At 38.5% G+C, this 18,047-nt stretch overlaps 1 protein-coding gene across 1 annotated transcript in view; it reads left to right on the forward strand.

Moving 5' to 3' along the window:
- Window positions 1-1,168: 1,168 nt before the first annotated feature.
- themis (thymocyte selection associated) overlaps window positions 1,169-18,047 on the forward strand; it is a 48,968-nt gene continuing 32,089 nt past the window's right edge. The window contains exon 1 of the mRNA XM_043683711.2: window positions 1,169-1,473. Within this exon, the coding sequence (XP_043539646.2) occupies window positions 1,383-1,473 (91 nt within the window). The 5' untranslated portion in view covers window positions 1,169-1,382. The remainder of the gene's footprint in view (window positions 1,474-18,047) is intronic.

Below are 18,047 nucleotides of genomic sequence, written 5' to 3' on the forward strand. Positions count from 1 at the left end.
CCCTCAGAAAAATCTTGGAATTGAAAGGTAGATAACTTGCATTTTTAACCTGGGTGTGATGTATGTGCCATAATGCCATGAAATTCTTATTCTTTGAGTTTATCTCTGTGCATTCAATTTGGGTATAAGACTGGTTGAGAGAAACAGTTAACAGACTGTGTCAGCTACGGAAACCAAAGTCATATAAAGATTGGATAGTTGCTAAACCACTGCTTAATGGAAAGACACCTATAAAATCTTGTAACTTGGTGAATAGCCAGAACGCTTTAGAGAAACTGAAGTGAATTCAGGAAAGGGATGATGTGCATTTTGAATTGATCCAGGAAAAGTTAAGCTTTTCTGAGAGAAGGGAAAGTGGCAAAGTGGCAAGAGTAGTGCACGCCATAGAGAAAACGCACTTAAATATCAGTCTGCTGTTTTTTAAGACGTATGGTGGGTGCATAAATCACGCATTTCCCATAACTGAGCAGATGTTTTAGGAATGCCAGTTCACCACACGGTATTTGCATTTCTGGCTGAGGGTACGTCAACACACTTCTGCCAACCTGCACTATGCATATAGGGTACTTTGACCCGCAGACTCTGGCAGAAAGGAGACCGTCTGTGAGAGTTTTGATGGATGAAACGGTGTGGTTCTGCAATGTGTGGGATCCATGTTTGCACAAAAGTGAAACCCCACCTGCACCTCCACCTTCCTGCTAATTCAAGTTGTCAAACACCTCCTGAATTTCCGTTAACACATCTTAGTCACGGTTCTTACACTGAACTCTGCGCACCCAACACCTTGGTTCCAAGTGTTTTGACCCAGGTTGAGGATATGTCAGGACAGGTCGAACTCTTTCCCCGTTTCCCGATGACTTTTTAAATGAAGACTTCCATCATTCTGACATTTTTAAAACGAAGTATTTAACATCTGTTTGGAAATAGAAATCCTTAGAAATAACAAATAATATAAAAGCTAAACAAGTCTGAGAATGAATGCAAATGTCACGGCCACACTACCTCTTTAAGAGTGAGAGAAAAAACAACCTTTTGAGGAAGGTTGCAAACGTTGACAATGTGCGAGTTTGCCGATTGAGTTTCCGGGGTTGCCGCCCACCATTGTTCTGCATTTTGCACATTTCGGGTGTCGTGGTGATGAACTGACTCATTTGTTGAGATTTGGAAAACATTCTCTGATGCTAGAACATTTTGCGAAACCACTCTCAGAGTGTGAGTGGGAGTAGAATGGGACACTGACTTGTTGTGTCTCACCTTGCACCGGCGGGGAAGACTGCCCTGTCTTCCATTGGACAAGGCAGACTGACCAAGGAGCACCTTGAAAGATGGACTGCAGTCTTCGACGCTAATACTCTGCAGCTTCGTGAGGGAATTTTAACACAATGGCGCAAACTCTGGAGAGTTTCATCGACTCGCTTGATCCCACCACTCTTCCGAGGATAATACAGATCCAGTCTGGGATTTACTTTCAAGGTAAAGGTTGGATTTTACACGGTGCGATTTTCCAGTCAATTCGATTCTGTTGTCAACCTTTATTTTATAACCCCCATTTGCTTAATGCATAATTTCAGCCTTTAACTGAATAAAGCATTAGACTTTTCAGCGCAACAAACTTCAGGACACTGGAGTTTTGCGGTTTTCAGATATTTTGCAGCACCTTCAGTTATTTCAAACCACGTTTCATTTGAATCCTGTTAATATTGCTTTTTTTATTGCTCCATTTCGCTATCAAATGCAGTTAGCCAGGGAAACCCCCCTCAGTTTGACTAAAATGTTGCAGTACTCAACAATACGTAAAGACATTGGATGGTTTGTACTTTCTTTAAACTGTTTGACTTTTCGCATCGTTTAGGTGCATTGCTTAATTCAAATCCACGTTGTTTCAAACAAAAACAAACTTCCGTCTGAAAGGTGAACATAAAATAAGTACTAAAAATTCTGTGGAAGTTGACTCGAGTTTATTTGAGATTTAATTTGCTGAAGAATTGGGAATAGGGCTACCATTATGTTTTAACATTTATTATTTGAATAAAGTAAATCCAGTAATTTCAGTCAATATTTAGAAGATGGTGATTGTAACATTTTCGGAAACCACATTCACTGGGAGTTTGTATGTAAATACGGTCAGTACCGGTTTAAACAACGCCATTGTTGAGCGCGCAGATCGATTCCGGAAATCATTCTCATTAAAAACCAATTCATTTCACTAATATCACATTTCATTTCAGTTACTCGAAGCCCTGTCCTGAGAGATGTTTCTACATGAAGGATTGCCTCAATGTGTAACAAAATTAGTAGTTTATTTCGTACAATCACTGAAGTGTTACAGCTCAGAAAGGTCTCTTCAAACGAGTACAGTTACCCAGTGCAAATCTCCTGCTTTCCCCCATAGCCTTTCGCACTGTTTATATCCAATGTCCTCATGTATGTCTCAATTGAAACTGCCATTTACACGCAGTGCATTTCACAGCCTAATTACTGAGCACAAAAGTGTTTTTTACCTCTTACATCACCCTTGCTTCTTTTGCACATCACTTTAAATCCAAGCTTTAAATCAAATCTTCTTCTCGTTTCTTGAATAGTGACAACTTCTCTCTATCAGCTGTATCCAGACTGCTCATGATTTATGAAAATCTCCATCAAATGTCCTCTTAGTCTTCTTCTCTCCATGGAGAACTGTCCCACCTTTTTAACTGAAGTTCCTCATACCTGGAACCATTCTTATAAACCGCTTCTGCACTCTATCCAATGTATTTGCATCCTTCCGATAATGTGGCACTCACAACTGTATTCCAGCTGAGGTATGCTTTATTTACTGTGCACATATACAGCTCCCTATGCTCCTGCACCCTCTTTTGAATTGTACCCACTATTTTATGTTCTTGTAGAGTCATACAGCATGGAAACAGACCCTTTGGTCCAACCAGTCCATGCCAACCATGTTCCCGAACTAAACTAGTTCCACCTGCCTGCGCTTGGCCCATAATCCTCCAATGGTATCGTATACATGAACTTTGCCAAATCTCTTTTAAATATTATAACTGTACCTGCATCCACCACTTTCTCTGGTAGTTTATTCCACATAAGACCCATTCTCCTTTTTAAATTTTTCTCCTCTCACTTTAAAAATTTGCTCCTGAGTTTTGAACTGCCCTACCCAAAGGAGAAGACCTTTGTATTCACCTCATCTTTACCCCTCATGATTTTATAAACCTTAATAAAGGTCAACCCTCAACCTCTACACAGTGAAAAAATTCACAACGTTTCCAGCCTATTTTTATAATTCAAACCTTCCACTCCTGGCAACATTCTGGTAAATATTTGTGAATCCTCTCCAATTTAATAATACCATTCTTATACAGGTTAACCAGAACTGCACACAGTACTACAGAAGTGGCCTCACAAAAATCCTGCACATGACATCCCATCTCTCATACTCAAAGGTCTGAGCCATGAAAGCAAACATGCTAAATGCTTTCTTAACCACCTTGTCTACCTGTGACACAAATTTCACAGAATTATGTACTTGAACCCTTAGGTCTCTCTGCTTTACAACACTACCCAGTGTCCTACCATTAATTGTTAAAGTCCTGACCTTGTTTGTTTTACCAAAAAGCAATACCTCACATTTATCCAAATTAAACTCCATCTGCCATTTCTTAGCCCATTGACTAAATTGATCAAAATCTCTTTGTAATCTTAGATAATCTTACTCACTGTCCACTCTACCACCAATTTTGGTGTCATCTGTAACCTTTTTAACCATGTCTCCTATATTCTCATCCAAATCATTTACATTACTGACAAACGAAAGTAGACCTTGTACCGATCCCTGAGGAATACCTCTGGTCACAGGCATCCAGTCCGATAAACAACCCTTTACCCTCACCCTCTTACCATAAAGCCAATTTTGTGTATCCAGTTGGCAAGCTCACTGAATCCCATGTGATCTACCTTTACTGATCAGTCTAACTTGTGGAACTGTGACAAAGACTTGATTAAAGTCCAAGGAAACAATGTCTACCACTCTGCCCTCATCGGCTGTTTTGTTTACTTCATTAAAAAACTCAATCAAGTTGCAAGACACTATTTCCCTTGCACAAAACATGTTGAATATCCCTAACCAATCCTTGCTTGTCACAAACATGCTTTATATCCCTAATCAATCTTCTCCCAGTGCATATACTGTCAAATGTGTCTCAACTATGGTCAACCGCTCAGCAATCATTGCATTTCCAAAACTGCCGTTTTGCAATTGAAATAGAGTTCATTGATGGTGCCTGAATCCTTGCTGTTCAAGTTCTATGTGCTATCCTAGGATCTAATATTTCCATGGAGCATGTTCTCAGCCTCTTTAGGATTCTCCAAACTACCCTTACATTTTGTAATGGCTGAGCTCCAAGCTTCTGATCTAACCCTATTTTCTGACTTGCCAGTATTTTTTGCAACTCATTTTCCAGGTACAGCACCCAAAGTTCAAGTGCAGCCAGCTTCCATTATTTCAACACATGTTGAGATTTTTTCATGTTTTTCTGTGACCTTCCTCTATACAGCTCCCTAATGTTTCAAAATAATCTGTTCACCAGCTATCCAGTACAGTCGTATTGTGCATGCAACCTCCTGTCTGCTGTTTCTCAGCAAAGTGTCCTCTTGATTCTCTGCTTTTCATTTGAGTGTTAATCTGAGACAACTACAAGCTTAACATTACCAGACACAGAATATTTATACTGAAAATTGTCTAGTTAAGGAAACCATAATCCTCAAATAATGTGATTTTGTGAAGAGGATTTCATAATAAACTTAAAAGGTGATAGAGCAGAGAATGCGACTGATTAAATTGCTTTATAAAGCATGGATTTGATGGCCAATGGTTCCTGTACTATTTTGGCTGACTATACTTCAATAATTTCCTTCAGTTTCAGTAGTTCAATCTGCTATTTCAACAGACTTTGTCTTGTAAATTCTGTCCTGGTTTATTGTCTACGTTTACAATTATTATGTATGTTTAGAAAAAAATAATTTGGTCTTTATGTGATGATATTCCTCTAATTACCACTTACAGAATATAAGGTATTTACTTAAACAGATGTGAATTTTAAAAACAATCAACTATTAAGGAGCAATATTATATGGGCGCAGAATGAAAGACAGTTCTGAATTGTTTTGCTGTTGAAAATATTATAACATCAACTTCCTTTAAAAAGATTTGTTGCAGTGCAGAAGGAGACCATTTGGCTCATTGCATGTCTCTCTCAGCATTTAATTTTGTGCCACTCTCGTTGCTAATTTTCTGCAATTCTGAACACTGTTTCTACTTAAATAATCATGCAATGTCCTCTTAAATGTTTCAATTGAACCTTTGTCAGTCACAGTTCCAGGCAGTGCATTTCAGACTAACTACTCAGTTGTGGGGAAAGAAAACTTTTTCTGTCATTACACTTACTTCTTTTGAAGAACAAACTGTGGCCTCTGTTTTTTTGATCCATTTACAAGTTACTCCCTATGCACTGTTATCAGACCCCTCTGTCGTGACCTTCTCTCCAAGGAAAACAGCCCCAACATCGCCAACCTTGTCATAACAAAAGTTTCTCGTCCCTAGAACCATTTTGTAAACCTCTTCTGCACTCTGTCCAACATATTTACATCCATATCAATGTTAGTTTTCAGATTATTAGCAATGATATTTTATTGTTATGCAGTAAATATATGTTGGAAGGTAGTTTCCGTGCAAATGAATTGAAAGAGGTAAATTTTATAGTTTAATGTAGAGCAAACTTGCTCAAGAATTGTTGTTGCTTTTCCATTGGGCTCTATCTTTAAGTTTCCTCTTCCACAACATTTGAGTGAAAAACAGTAAATCAACAAGAAAATCAAGAAATAAATTTCCCTTCCCCACCCACATAACTATTTTATGTTTCTGCATTGAATTTTAAATACATTTCTTTATCTTATATATCGATAAAGTCCAATTCAATGATTTATTTCTTCATGCTTCATAGTGGAAAAATAAATGTTCAGTTGTGCTTGAAGTGATAGTTTTACTGAACTACGCTACATACTATATCACATTTGGAACTATTTTCAGAAGTTGTAAAGCGCAAATGTTATATGTAAATCTTATCTCAAGCATTTATGCACCTGAAACCTAAACTGTGAGCAAACTGCCATGTGGTGTGTGGCCAGAAGCTAGGCCATATGATAACTGAATCTTTGCAGTTGTTTGTCCCTTAATGCAAGCAGCTGATTCTACTGGGATTCAGAGGTGGATGTTGTGCTGTTCTTACCCCTGAGCTGGAAGACCTGGGTTCAATTTCTACCTGCCTCAGGCATGTTTCGATCGTTTATTTAAAATATTTACTGAAATCTGCTAATTCACCACCGCCTGAAGTTTGAATGAGGGACCTTCCAGGCATGCATAGCTCAAGTATGCATTGCATAAACATGCTGAGCATTGTTTACTCTTTTGCAAAACTTGCATTTGTGGAAAATATCATGTATTTATTAGATTGGACTTTGCGCACTTGTGCCCTCATCATGGAGTCTCAGGCACTCAGACTACATACCAGGAATTGGGGCACACAAATCAGCAGGTACCATAGAACTCTTTTTTTTTAAGTCTGCTCAAGACCCCCTGTGTGACAAACACTGAAGTCTCATGTTTGTGGTTCAAGATCATTTGACAACTGCCTTGAGAACTGAACATACTTCAATAAATGATCATGAGATAGTCATTTTGGAATTTCTTCTTTAAGTATAAAATAAAAGCAATTCCTATAAATTTTTATTGTTATGCCAGCAATGTCTACAATTTATTCATAAATTTACAAGTACTTTGTATGTTTGGCAAACCTGATACTGTTTTAGGATATTACCAGCACAGTCAGACTGATGTATATGAGTTTTCAGAAGGTTTTTGATCAAGTGTCATTCAGTGGTTTAGTAAATAAAATTAAAGCACACAAACTTAGAGGTAATACACTAGAATGTATTGACAATTGGTTAACAGGCAGAATGTAGGCCATAGGAATAAATGGGTCATTCTCAGGTGAGCAGGCTGTGACTAGTGGAGTACCACAAGGATAAGTGTTTGGATTTCAGCTTAGAATACATTTTGATGATTTTGGATGTGGGAGTGCTGATGTGCAGATGATGTATGATTTCATGGAGTTGTGAGGAGGATGGAAAGAAGCTTTAAGGGGGTTTTAATAGGCTGACTGTGTGGGAAAGAGCACATAGATGGAATGTAATATGGATAGATGTGAGGTTATCTGCTTGGGTGAGAGGAACAAAGGTGCAGCGTACTTCTTAAATGGTAAAAGATTGGAAAGCTCACCAGACTGATTCATGGGATAATCGGATAATCTATGAGGACAGATTGAGGACTCTTGTGCCTGGAGTTTAGAAGAAAGTGAGGTTATCTCACAGTATCTTAAAACATTCTTTAAAGAGATAGAGTAGATCTAGAGAACTGGGGAACACAGTCTTAGACTGAAAGAAAAATCACTTAGGACTGAAAGGAGGAGAAACTCTGAGAGCACTGAACTTTTGGAATTCTGTACCCCAGAGGATGTGGAAGCTCACTTAATAATAAGTTCAAGACAAAAAAGTTGATATGTTTCCAGTTGTTAATGAAAACAAGACATATTGCATTGTGGTAAATGATAAGCCATGAACTGTAATGGTGGAGAAAGTTCTGGGGGGAATGAATAACCTATTTCAGCTGTTATGTTCCTATGAATGTTTCTTTCTCTATACAATATAGCTTTTAGTTTCAAAATGTTCTGTTGTTAACTTCACTCATTACATCTACTCTCCCATAACAAGAAACTATCACTGCTCCAGCAGTTGACTTCTGCTTGTTATTTTTTTTCCATATTCAATCATTCTAACTTTTGCACCATTGAGACATACCGTTTCTTTGGTTAAACAGCAAACTCCCCCATGAGAGCTTTTGAACTGATACTAGAAAATGCATGGTTGCAACTTCAAGATCATAGCCTTTTCTGTACTTGATAATCTTCACTGAAAATTGACATTCTGTAATAAAACCGTACTGTAACTCTTGTGCTTATATGGTGCATTGCCCATTACCCAAATAGATTGGATCATAAAGTTCTTGATGCAGATGCTCTCAGAAAATTAATTTTGAGCTGGATGTAATCTGTGCTTGACACCCCTCCATGCTTTGCATTGGTTTGGCAGATTTTGTTGGGATTGCATTTAAAAGCCAATGGAACATGGTAGAAACATTTTCTCTTAAACTGTGTTCATTCTTTTGTGTACAATACTATAATATCAGTTAAAATCTGTAGTACGGTTCAGTTCTCAGGAACATAGAAGCAGGAATAAGCCATTCAGCTCACTGAGCCCGCTCTGGCATTTAATATGATCACTGTGGTTTGTCATTTAGAGCAATGATTTGGATGAGAATATAAAAAGCATGGTTAGTAAGTTTGCGGAAGGTATAGTGGACAGTCAAAAAGGTTACCTCAGAGTACAATGTGATCTTAATCAGCTGAGCCAAAAATTCTAACCTATTCAATAAAAAAACTGAACTAAGAAACAAAATGATTAACTGTAAATGGAAACAAAGTAAAATACTGATTTTAAAAATTGAAAAGCTTATACAGCCTTTGTCCACATCTCCAAAAATCTAGGTAACCAAAAAAAAAGTGTCTACGGGTCAGTTTGTGTCCGTACAGGCATTTTAAGGGAAAACAAAATCTTTGCTTTTAGTTCTATTCGGGTCCATTCAGGTTAAGCAAAGTTTTTCTTCAGAGTGCCCGTTGGTGGACTTAATCTATCCAAAAACCAAAAATATCCTTTAACCTGAAAAACAGTTGGCCCTGAGGTTTTTGGATAAAGGATACCCAACCTATATTTTTTAAAAAAAGTAAGACTCCAGGGTGGAATGATATGGAATATGAAGGAAAATACATCTTTCTAATGGAATAGATAATGAACAGTGTGGAGATTACAGTTTGTGATATGAGCAGAATAATGCTCAATTGACAGGTGAATGTCATATGAATACATTAGACACTTACCTGCTAATGTGCCAACTGATATTTCTCGCCTCCTATTTCAATAAATAACTGCAGAAAGGATTTATGTATTTTAAATCATTAGCAAGAAATCTGAGCAAGTTTGTCATAGTAAAGATAACCATCCTTTATCTGAAATTCTATTTAACCAATTTAAATTGGAGCCTTATTTAGAAAATGATTTTGCAAAGTTGATGAGACAGCTTTAAATGTTGTGTAAAAGTTGACAAAATATTTACATTGTAATTGGTATTTGTCACAACTTTTTACCTAATTTAGCCAAGTGAACAACTTCTTGCACAGAACTTGCCATATTCTAACAATCCTCTGGCTGGGAAACAAAGGAATAATATTCTGGTCCATTCATCCTGCGGACTGGACAGCTTCTTGGGTCCAAATATTAGGAAAAAAGTGCAGAGACCCCTTTCTGCTCTCACTTTGGTGATCAAGCTTAGCTCACACCCATGGTCTGACAGATTTACTGAAAAGAGACTGACAAGTCTTTCACCTCAATCTGCCATCTGATTATTGGCCAAAAACCCAGAGGAAGGTTATCCAGGGAACATGATATTAAATAATTTGCTCCCACAAACTGGAGGGTCTGAGGAATTCCTGATAACAACGTTGGACTAGTTTAAAAAGCATAAATTCCATGGTCAACGATGAAAAGCCTCCTAATTTTCCTCTGCGCTCACCAGCATGAGTCCTTGCTTATGAATTGACCTGGACTGGAGCTACTGTCCATGCCTTTTAAATAATTCAGACCATTTAAAAATTTCTGTGATTCTGAAGCTCATCAGGAGCAGTGTACTTTGAAACTGCTTCTATCTAACACTGGCTGAGGCTGCAATGGAACAAAATTGAACTTAAAAACTGATTACTTTTACATAAAAACAAATATATATTATTCATATGAATAGTACCAAATTACATACATCTTGCATTTTAAAGATAAGATGCCTGCTGCAACTATTGTTAAGTTGCATATGTTTGTAAAAACAATTCTTTAATGATAAGATATTTAAAACCCTGAGATTAGCTATGTAGAGGATTCCAAAAAATCATTTGCCATGACTGCTTTCAAGAAAGGAAAAGCCTTTTGACAAAAAAGCATTGCCATGCAGAGCTTCTACAACACCTTAGTAGAATACAATGGCTGTGGGCGTCTGCTGGGAGGAATGTTTGGAAAATTAGCTATGTAGTTTTGTGAAGTAATATGTTCATATATATCTTTAGTATTGCTTTAAAAAAAGCAACATGCAGTCAAAGTTCATCAAATTGCACTGATCAGGACAGGCACAAGAATGGCACATTTACAAGGAGGAATCATTTTACTACGTGAAGAAAAGATGCTGATTGGGCAGCAAGTCTTGACTCTGATCAAGGTCTTGCATAGAATACATCAAAAAATTACTGACTTTCATACCTTTACTTAATTTTTAAAAGAAGATCCAATTCCTTGGTATGTTTTTTTCCCTGAAAGTTACAGACCTTCATACACAGGGAGCTGTTTTTCCCTGAAAAAAACAGCTCCCTGTCTATGAAGGTCTGTAACTTTTTTTAGCAAACACAAGTGAGGCACATTGTGTGCCTTACTGATGGCCTTAAGTTGGTTGTTCATTTAATTCTTGGCACAATTGGAGTTGTTCAGCAAGTGTGATGAAAGCACAGTATCACACCCAACATTAGAAAATAATGTTACTATATTTTTCTTTTTACCAATCAGATATTTTTGTGAAGATTAATATTAGCATAGATTACTTTTACTTCTTTGTTTTAACATTTTTTGTGTCTTACTGCTGACAGTACCATTAAGGAACCCTGGCAAACTTAAAGTCAATGAGATTCGGGGGGGAAACCCAGCACTCTTTGGAATCTTGGCTAGCATACTTGTGGCTGTTGGAGGCCTATCATCACAGCCCAGGGTGTCATCACTGAAGTTCAAGTTAGTGTCCAGGGTCCAACTATCCACAACTGTTTTGTCTCCAAAAGCAAATAGAAGTATAAACACAGTGAAGGGGAAGTAGAAGATTTATAAGAAAATATCAGTGTTACCTGAAAGGAGTACTTCAGTTTTCTCCCAGGTGTTCTTCCTTTGTGTGACAGACAAAGGACAGGGAAATAATTCAGAATTTAGTTAAACAACCCCTTCTTTAAACTCTATAAGATTGGGGTCGTATTTGTTTGAAACCAAAATGAGCAAAGCAGCCAACTCTTGGTGTACATCTTGTGTCGTGTTTCTTTGTCTCTCTGAAGATAACTTCAAGGCACGTACTCCATAGATGACAGTCTTGAGTGCTCGTTTCTCAAAATCCTTTGTGCTGTTGACATTTATCTCAAAGTATACTCTCTTCTCCAGAAGCTTCTCTGGCACTCAGTCAATGAATTGACCAAACCCGACTGCAATGTTCAATCCTGCCAATGGAGTTTACTGGTGAACAGCTCCGCAATATTTATCCTGAGTTGCAAACAGCTATATACCATGCTCCATACAAGATAATAGTGGCCTAACAGACCACTATGACACCTACCTTACTTGGTCAACATACAAAACTACAGGTCGCAGCTGACAGGACAAGTCAAAAAATGTCCTGGCCCCAGTTTTAACCTGGGACAGAGCTTAAACTAGTTGGCCAAATTTTCTGGCATGCTGGATTGTAGCTCTTAACCAATCTTGTAGCCATTTTTGCTGCTAACCACCTGACACATCAGAAATGCATGGTTATGCATATTAGGAAAGAGTTGACTCTGTGCTCTTGAGAAAAAGGTGCTGAGGAGTGATCTTAAGAAACTTCAAATTATGAGGGGTTTTAATAGCATTGTACAGAGAAAATGGTTTCTCCTGTGGGGAGGTTCATAATCAGAGATCATCTATATACGATAATCACCATGAAATCCAATGAGAAATTCTTTATCCAAAGTATGGTGAAAATGTGGAACTTGGTACTACTGAAAAGCTTAAAGCTAATAATGTAGATGCACTTAAGGGGATTCTGGGCATTGTTTGAGGGAAATAGGAATTGATAGTTACAATAATAGAGTTAGATGGGAACAGCAATACCCAAGTGAAGCGTAGGCACTTGCATTGCTTGGTTGAGCCAATTAGACTGTGATGTATATTATACGCAAAAAGAACACTAAGAACATAAAAGTTCCACGGTCATGTTTTGGGCACAAGATGGTAATGTATGATTGCACAGTGCAATTCAAAATGATGTCCCTTTTCTTTGAAGGGACGGTACATTCCGCTGCAACAGATGATGAAGTGCCTCCAAAAGTATTTCTAAAAAGAACTCAAAACAACAAATGGAGCAGCAGACCAGAAACAGAGGCTCGCATGAGTTCTCTGACGCAGCACTCAGGCCTTAGTACAGAAAATGTAAAGGAGAGACATATTTCCATAGGGGTCAGGAAGGCCTTGATGTATACACTACAAAAGGGAACGGAGTAGATTGTCATCAAGGTCAGTGTGAGACATTTGGCATCAAGGCTGTGGACAGCAGTACTCTAAGAAGTTTGCTGACCTCACCTGACTGGCCAAATCAGTGACTGGAACTACAGCCTTATGTGTTAATCAATGTACTTCATTCTTAATAACTGTCTGCAGCAATCAGAGTGCATGTATAAAATTCTATATGCTCCCACATTTGCCAATGCTGACTCATACCCATATCTCTCATTTCCCACCTACTCTCAAAAACTGGTGTGTCACCCAAACATATTAGACAGGGTTTTTAGATGGTGAGGTATCAATTTGTTCATTGTGGTTTGTTGTCAGATCTTTTTTGTTAATGCCTCTGCAAATGAGTTTGGGACATTTTACACATTAAGGGTAGTAGATTAATGTTTTTAATTGTTGTTCTTCTGGTACATTTAAATTATAGGTGTGGTGTTGGGTTTAAGGCAAAACAATTACAGAAGCCTTGGGGAAAAAATACTCTGCAGCTTCACCTGCTTTGTCGTATTATTCCGTGTGATGTTCTCTGTTTTCAGTGGGGAAATCTAACGGGAATTTGGTTCCTGGAGTCCAACAACAAAATAATGGCAGCAAACAGCTCTCATGAAAGTTTGTCAAACTGTAATGTTAACTCTTTCTACAGAAGCAGCCTGACCTTCTGAATAATTCCAATACTTTTTGTTCTTATTTCAGATTTCCAGTGTACTACCTTGATTTTGTACTACTCTGTTGGGGATGGAATGACCAAATTAATCACTTGACACCTAGGTCCACTTCTATCATTAATGAGTTTATTATTTTACACTGGTGGGGAGAAAACCTCTATGCAATCCAGGGACTTCTCCAGTGAATAGAGGGAAACATACACTACTTATACATTTGCTATTAGCCCGCTTTTGACTGTTACAAACCAATCATGTTATTAATTTATTACTTACACATCCAATCAAGTTAATCATGTGAATACATGATCAGCGCATGACAGCTGTCTTCCAACCCATGATCTCATGATGTTTACCAGATCCTCTAATAACTTTCCTTGGCCTTCACAGTAAATCTTACTCAACCACATTCCATGCTTTAGCTCCCTTACAGATAACAGGGACTCTCTTCAATCTGTCTTAGGTTGAACTTCCACTGGAATACACTTATAATGGCTATATATTTAAAATGCCATTTTAATGTTTGATAAATGGCTACAATTTATGTTATTTCGCTATAGAATGAATGGCTATGCCATGCTGCATCACACAATATGTTACAATATAAGTAGCTCCACTATGGTTTTCTATACAAGCATCTGCATCTGTTTCTCTGTAATGGAGCCCATAGTATTTTATCTTTATCTAGTTATTTTGGATTTATTCCCTCAATGAAGGCATCTAATTACTCTGTCCTATAGCTTGACTTGGAACAGCAGACTGCTCAAGCTGCTGTTTCAGCTAAGATCTTCCCCAGCCATTTATATCAACTGAGAACCACTTTCAGCCATTTTGTGCTTTTTCAATCATGGGAAACCCTAATAATTGCAGTATTTATTACTTTTGCTAAAAGTTTAGTTTTGCTGCATGCTTAGTCTCTCCATTGAAAGACAAACGTTTTTGCTTTGATATTACATTTTTCATTCCCACTGGGCATAGAGAAGTACGTTACAGTCAATGACTTTGTTTTTTTGTAATTGTAGTCACTGTTTTAATCACACAGCAAACTTCCACAAACACCAATCTGATAATGACAAAACCTCTTCTTGAGATGTTGATTAATAGATATTAGTCAGGACACTGGATATAAGTTGGTTGCTTTTAGTCGTGCCATGGTATCTTTTACATTCACTCTAAGAGCCAGTTCCAGCCTTTGGTTAGTTGTTTAAACAAAACATAGCACCTGGAGCAGGGCAATATTCTTTTAGTACTGCACTAGGCTTTTTTTTTAAGTTATTCACAGGATGTGGACATCATTGGCCAGGTAAGTATTTATTGTCCATCCCTAATGGCCCAGAGGGCAGTTGAGAGTCAACCATATTGCTGTGAATCTGTAGTTACGTATAGACCAAACTGGGTAAGGATAGCAAATGTCCTTCCCTTAGGGACATTAGGAAACCAAATGTGGTTTTCCTGACAATTGGCAATTTTTCCATGGTCATCTTCAGACTCTTAAGTCCCAGATTTTTATTAAATTCAAATTCCGCCATCTGCCATGACAGGATTTGAATCTGAGTCCCCAGGACACTACCTGGGTCTCAGGGTTAATAGTCTAGTGATAATACCACTATGCCATCACGGCTCCTCAAAGCTGTTAGCCTTGACACTAAAAATGCTTTTTGCTTAAATCCAGACTAGGAATTCAACCCAGAACCTTGTGACTCAAGGAGTGCTACCAATTAAGGCTCAATCAACAAGGGATAGAATCCCACTGTGGCAAATGGTGAAATTTCAATAAATCTGATTGGTCCTAGCGAGCTGTTCAATTGTATCAGAATGCTACAAAGTCTAAGAAACCAGAAGGGCCACTTGGTGTCAACCTAGGCACCACAACAATACATCCCTGTTGACCCTGAAAAATCCCGCTTACCAACATTTGGAGTTTGTGCCACAATTGGGAGAGCTGTCACACCGACTAGTCAAGCAACTTTCTCATACTTTCTGTAACCTGTGCTTCAGCGATTAGCACTATCAAGCAGCACTTGCAAAATAATAAACTGCTCACTGGTAGCCAGTTTTGGTACTGTCAGGGCCATTAGCACCTGACCTCATTATAGCCTTGGTTCAAAAATGGTGAAAAGAGCCGAACTCCAGATGAGAATCACTGCCTTTGACATCAAGTATTTGAACAAGTGTGGCATTAAGGACCGTCAGTGAAACTCAGGGGAGATCCCTACCGGTTAGAGTCCTGTATGGCACAAAGGAAAATATTTGTGGTTTTTGGAAGTTAATCTTCATAGTTCCAGGACATCTCTGCAGGAGTTCCTCAGGACCAATCATCTTCAGCTGCTTCATCAATGACCTTCCCTCCATCATAAAGTCAAAGTGGGGATAATCACTGATGACTGCACAGTATTCAGCACCATTTATGACTCCTCAGATACTGAAGCTGTCCATGTCCATGTGCAGTGAGACCTAGACAGCATCCAGATTTAGGCTGGCAGGTGGCAGTTAACATCTGTACCACATAAGCGACAAGCAATGACCGTCTCCACAAGAGAGAATCGCTTGCAATTCAATGGCATTATGACTGCTGATTCCCTCATTGTCAACATGTGGAGAATTACCGTTGACCAGAAATGTTTGCCTTTTATGTAACCCCTATGTTTCTTGTATCGGATCAAAATAAGAAAAATGAATAAAGGCAAAATTGGAACAAGAACTAGCAATTTAAAAGATAGCAAAAGCAGATGGGGAAAGGCATATTCAGGGCTCATTGATTCTAATTGCTGAGCAATTTTTTTTTGTAGCAAGGGCTGCATGTAAGGGCGACAATTCAAGTAATTTAAAAACCACTGCAAAGAACTATTTTATCTTCATTTGGGGTTTGGTTCATGGAAGATGCTTTACAATTGTTAATTAAACTTTCAGATTCAATGTACAATATGAAGGCAATGTGATGGTGCTCCTGTGTGCTTTGCTAGCAGTTAATTGTATGTGAATCGATTCCTACAGCTTCTCACAATGATTTGCTGACCTTCCATGACTTGGCTGTTAACTTTAGCTGAACGGTACTTGCCTTACTTCTCAGTCAGAACTTTGTGGTTTTAGGTCATGTATAATCCAGCTGATGTATCATACCCATACTGAGGTGCCATCTTTCCATTGAGCTATTAAACCAAATCCTTGCCTGTCAGTTGTGAGACGTGAGGAATCCCATTGCATAAATCAAAGAACATTGTCACTGCTATATACCCTTTTACCAACACTCATTAAAACATTTTTTTTCAGTTGATTATTGTGTGGCTGTTTGTGAAATCTTACTACTTGCAAATTGCTTGCTGCCTTGCCCTGCTAGACAGTATTGACTACCTTTAAGATTGCTGCTGGTGTTCCTTCTGCCCCACTTTGAAATAAAACAACATCTCTGCAAATCTTCCAGAAGATATCACAACATCGCACTTCTGTCCTTATCTGAGTGTGCTAATCATCACCTGAGGGCAGATGTCAGCTCTGTTTCCTGTATGAATCCAACCTCCATCAATAAAGTGTTGCGTGCGTGCATTTTTTGTAGTAATAATGCTATGAACCTACTATCTCTTAACACTGTACTTTCCCCACATATATGTACAGACCTTTCTTTTATCTACAGCTTCCTTTGTGTTGTGGTCTCTTTGTGCTCTTCAAAAGTGCAATGGAATCTTGCTTCTGAGTAGCCTGATCGTGCCTTCCATGTGTCACCCTGCTGTAAGAGGGAAGGCCAGAGGCCAACAGTGTGCTGTCTCCAGAGGAACAGTTGAGATTTCTGGACAGACTTGTCCTCATTATTTTCTCCTCCTCATAACTTCCAACAGCTATGAGGAAGAAATCCCTTTTTGGCTAATTTTGCTGTTCATTTTCACTACCTTCCATGATCTCCTGTTGCAAGGTGCATATACAAAAAAAAAGTTGCTATGAATGGATGGGCATTACTTCTTTGGGGGTAAAGAAAGCACAATGGGGTTATAGTCGAATGTTGTTTCATAGGGTGACTTACTGACCACCTGGGAATTCAGTCACCAGTTCACCACTGTTGGTCAATTGGGGACATGGTCATCTCCCTTTGAAAGAGCTAAGCACCTCTGCAAAAAATCCGTGACCACCTTCTGAAGAGGGTTGAGGAGCCAAATACTGAAAATCTCCTCTTCACTTGGCTTCTTCTGGTTGACATGTGCACTAGTTTGTCCCCCAACAAATAGCGTTCATGAGGAGAATGTTGGCACTTAACTGTGTGTCATGTTTTGTTGGAAAGGTGAGCCTCTATTAGCATTTTAAAGTGGTGGAAGAAATTGATACGGTTAAATGTGTAAGTTTAGCCATTAAGGGTACTGTTTAACCATGATACAAGGTGGTGCTCGAGAATGTTTTTAACTAGCATGCACTATGAAGCATATTTGTCTTTAGAGTGCACAGCACAAAGTGGTATCCAGGGTTGACGAGGAAGAAAACCAAGGCCATCCATTTTCTCTTATTCCCTCATGGGATGTAGGCATCACTGCATTGTTGCTCACTTTTTAATTGCCCTTAAACTGAGAGAATTGCTAGACTGTTACAGAAGGCAGTTAAGTGTCATGTCACATTGCTATAACATGCTGTCACATGTTAGCCAAACTGAGTAAGATGACAGACTGCCTTCCCTGAAGGACATTAGCAAATCAGTTAGATTTTCTACAGTAATGGTCAATGGTTTCATGTTCACCCTTACTAATGGACCAGGCCAGACACACCTCAAAATATTTTAAGAAGGTAGCCCAGACCCTAAAGTTTTCTTATTTTAAAGGCAGATGTGAAATGGATATTTCAGGAGTGATGCAGCTGGTCAAATCACTCGACTTTAAGCAAACAAAATGTATTTAACCCTACAGT

Source organism: Chiloscyllium plagiosum, unplaced genomic scaffold (assembly GCF_037043375.1).
Source record: "Chiloscyllium plagiosum isolate Xiang-an unplaced genomic scaffold, Cpla_swu_hap1 HiC_scaffold_3, whole genome shotgun sequence".
Taxonomy (NCBI): domain Eukaryota; kingdom Metazoa; phylum Chordata; class Chondrichthyes; order Orectolobiformes; family Hemiscylliidae; genus Chiloscyllium; species Chiloscyllium plagiosum.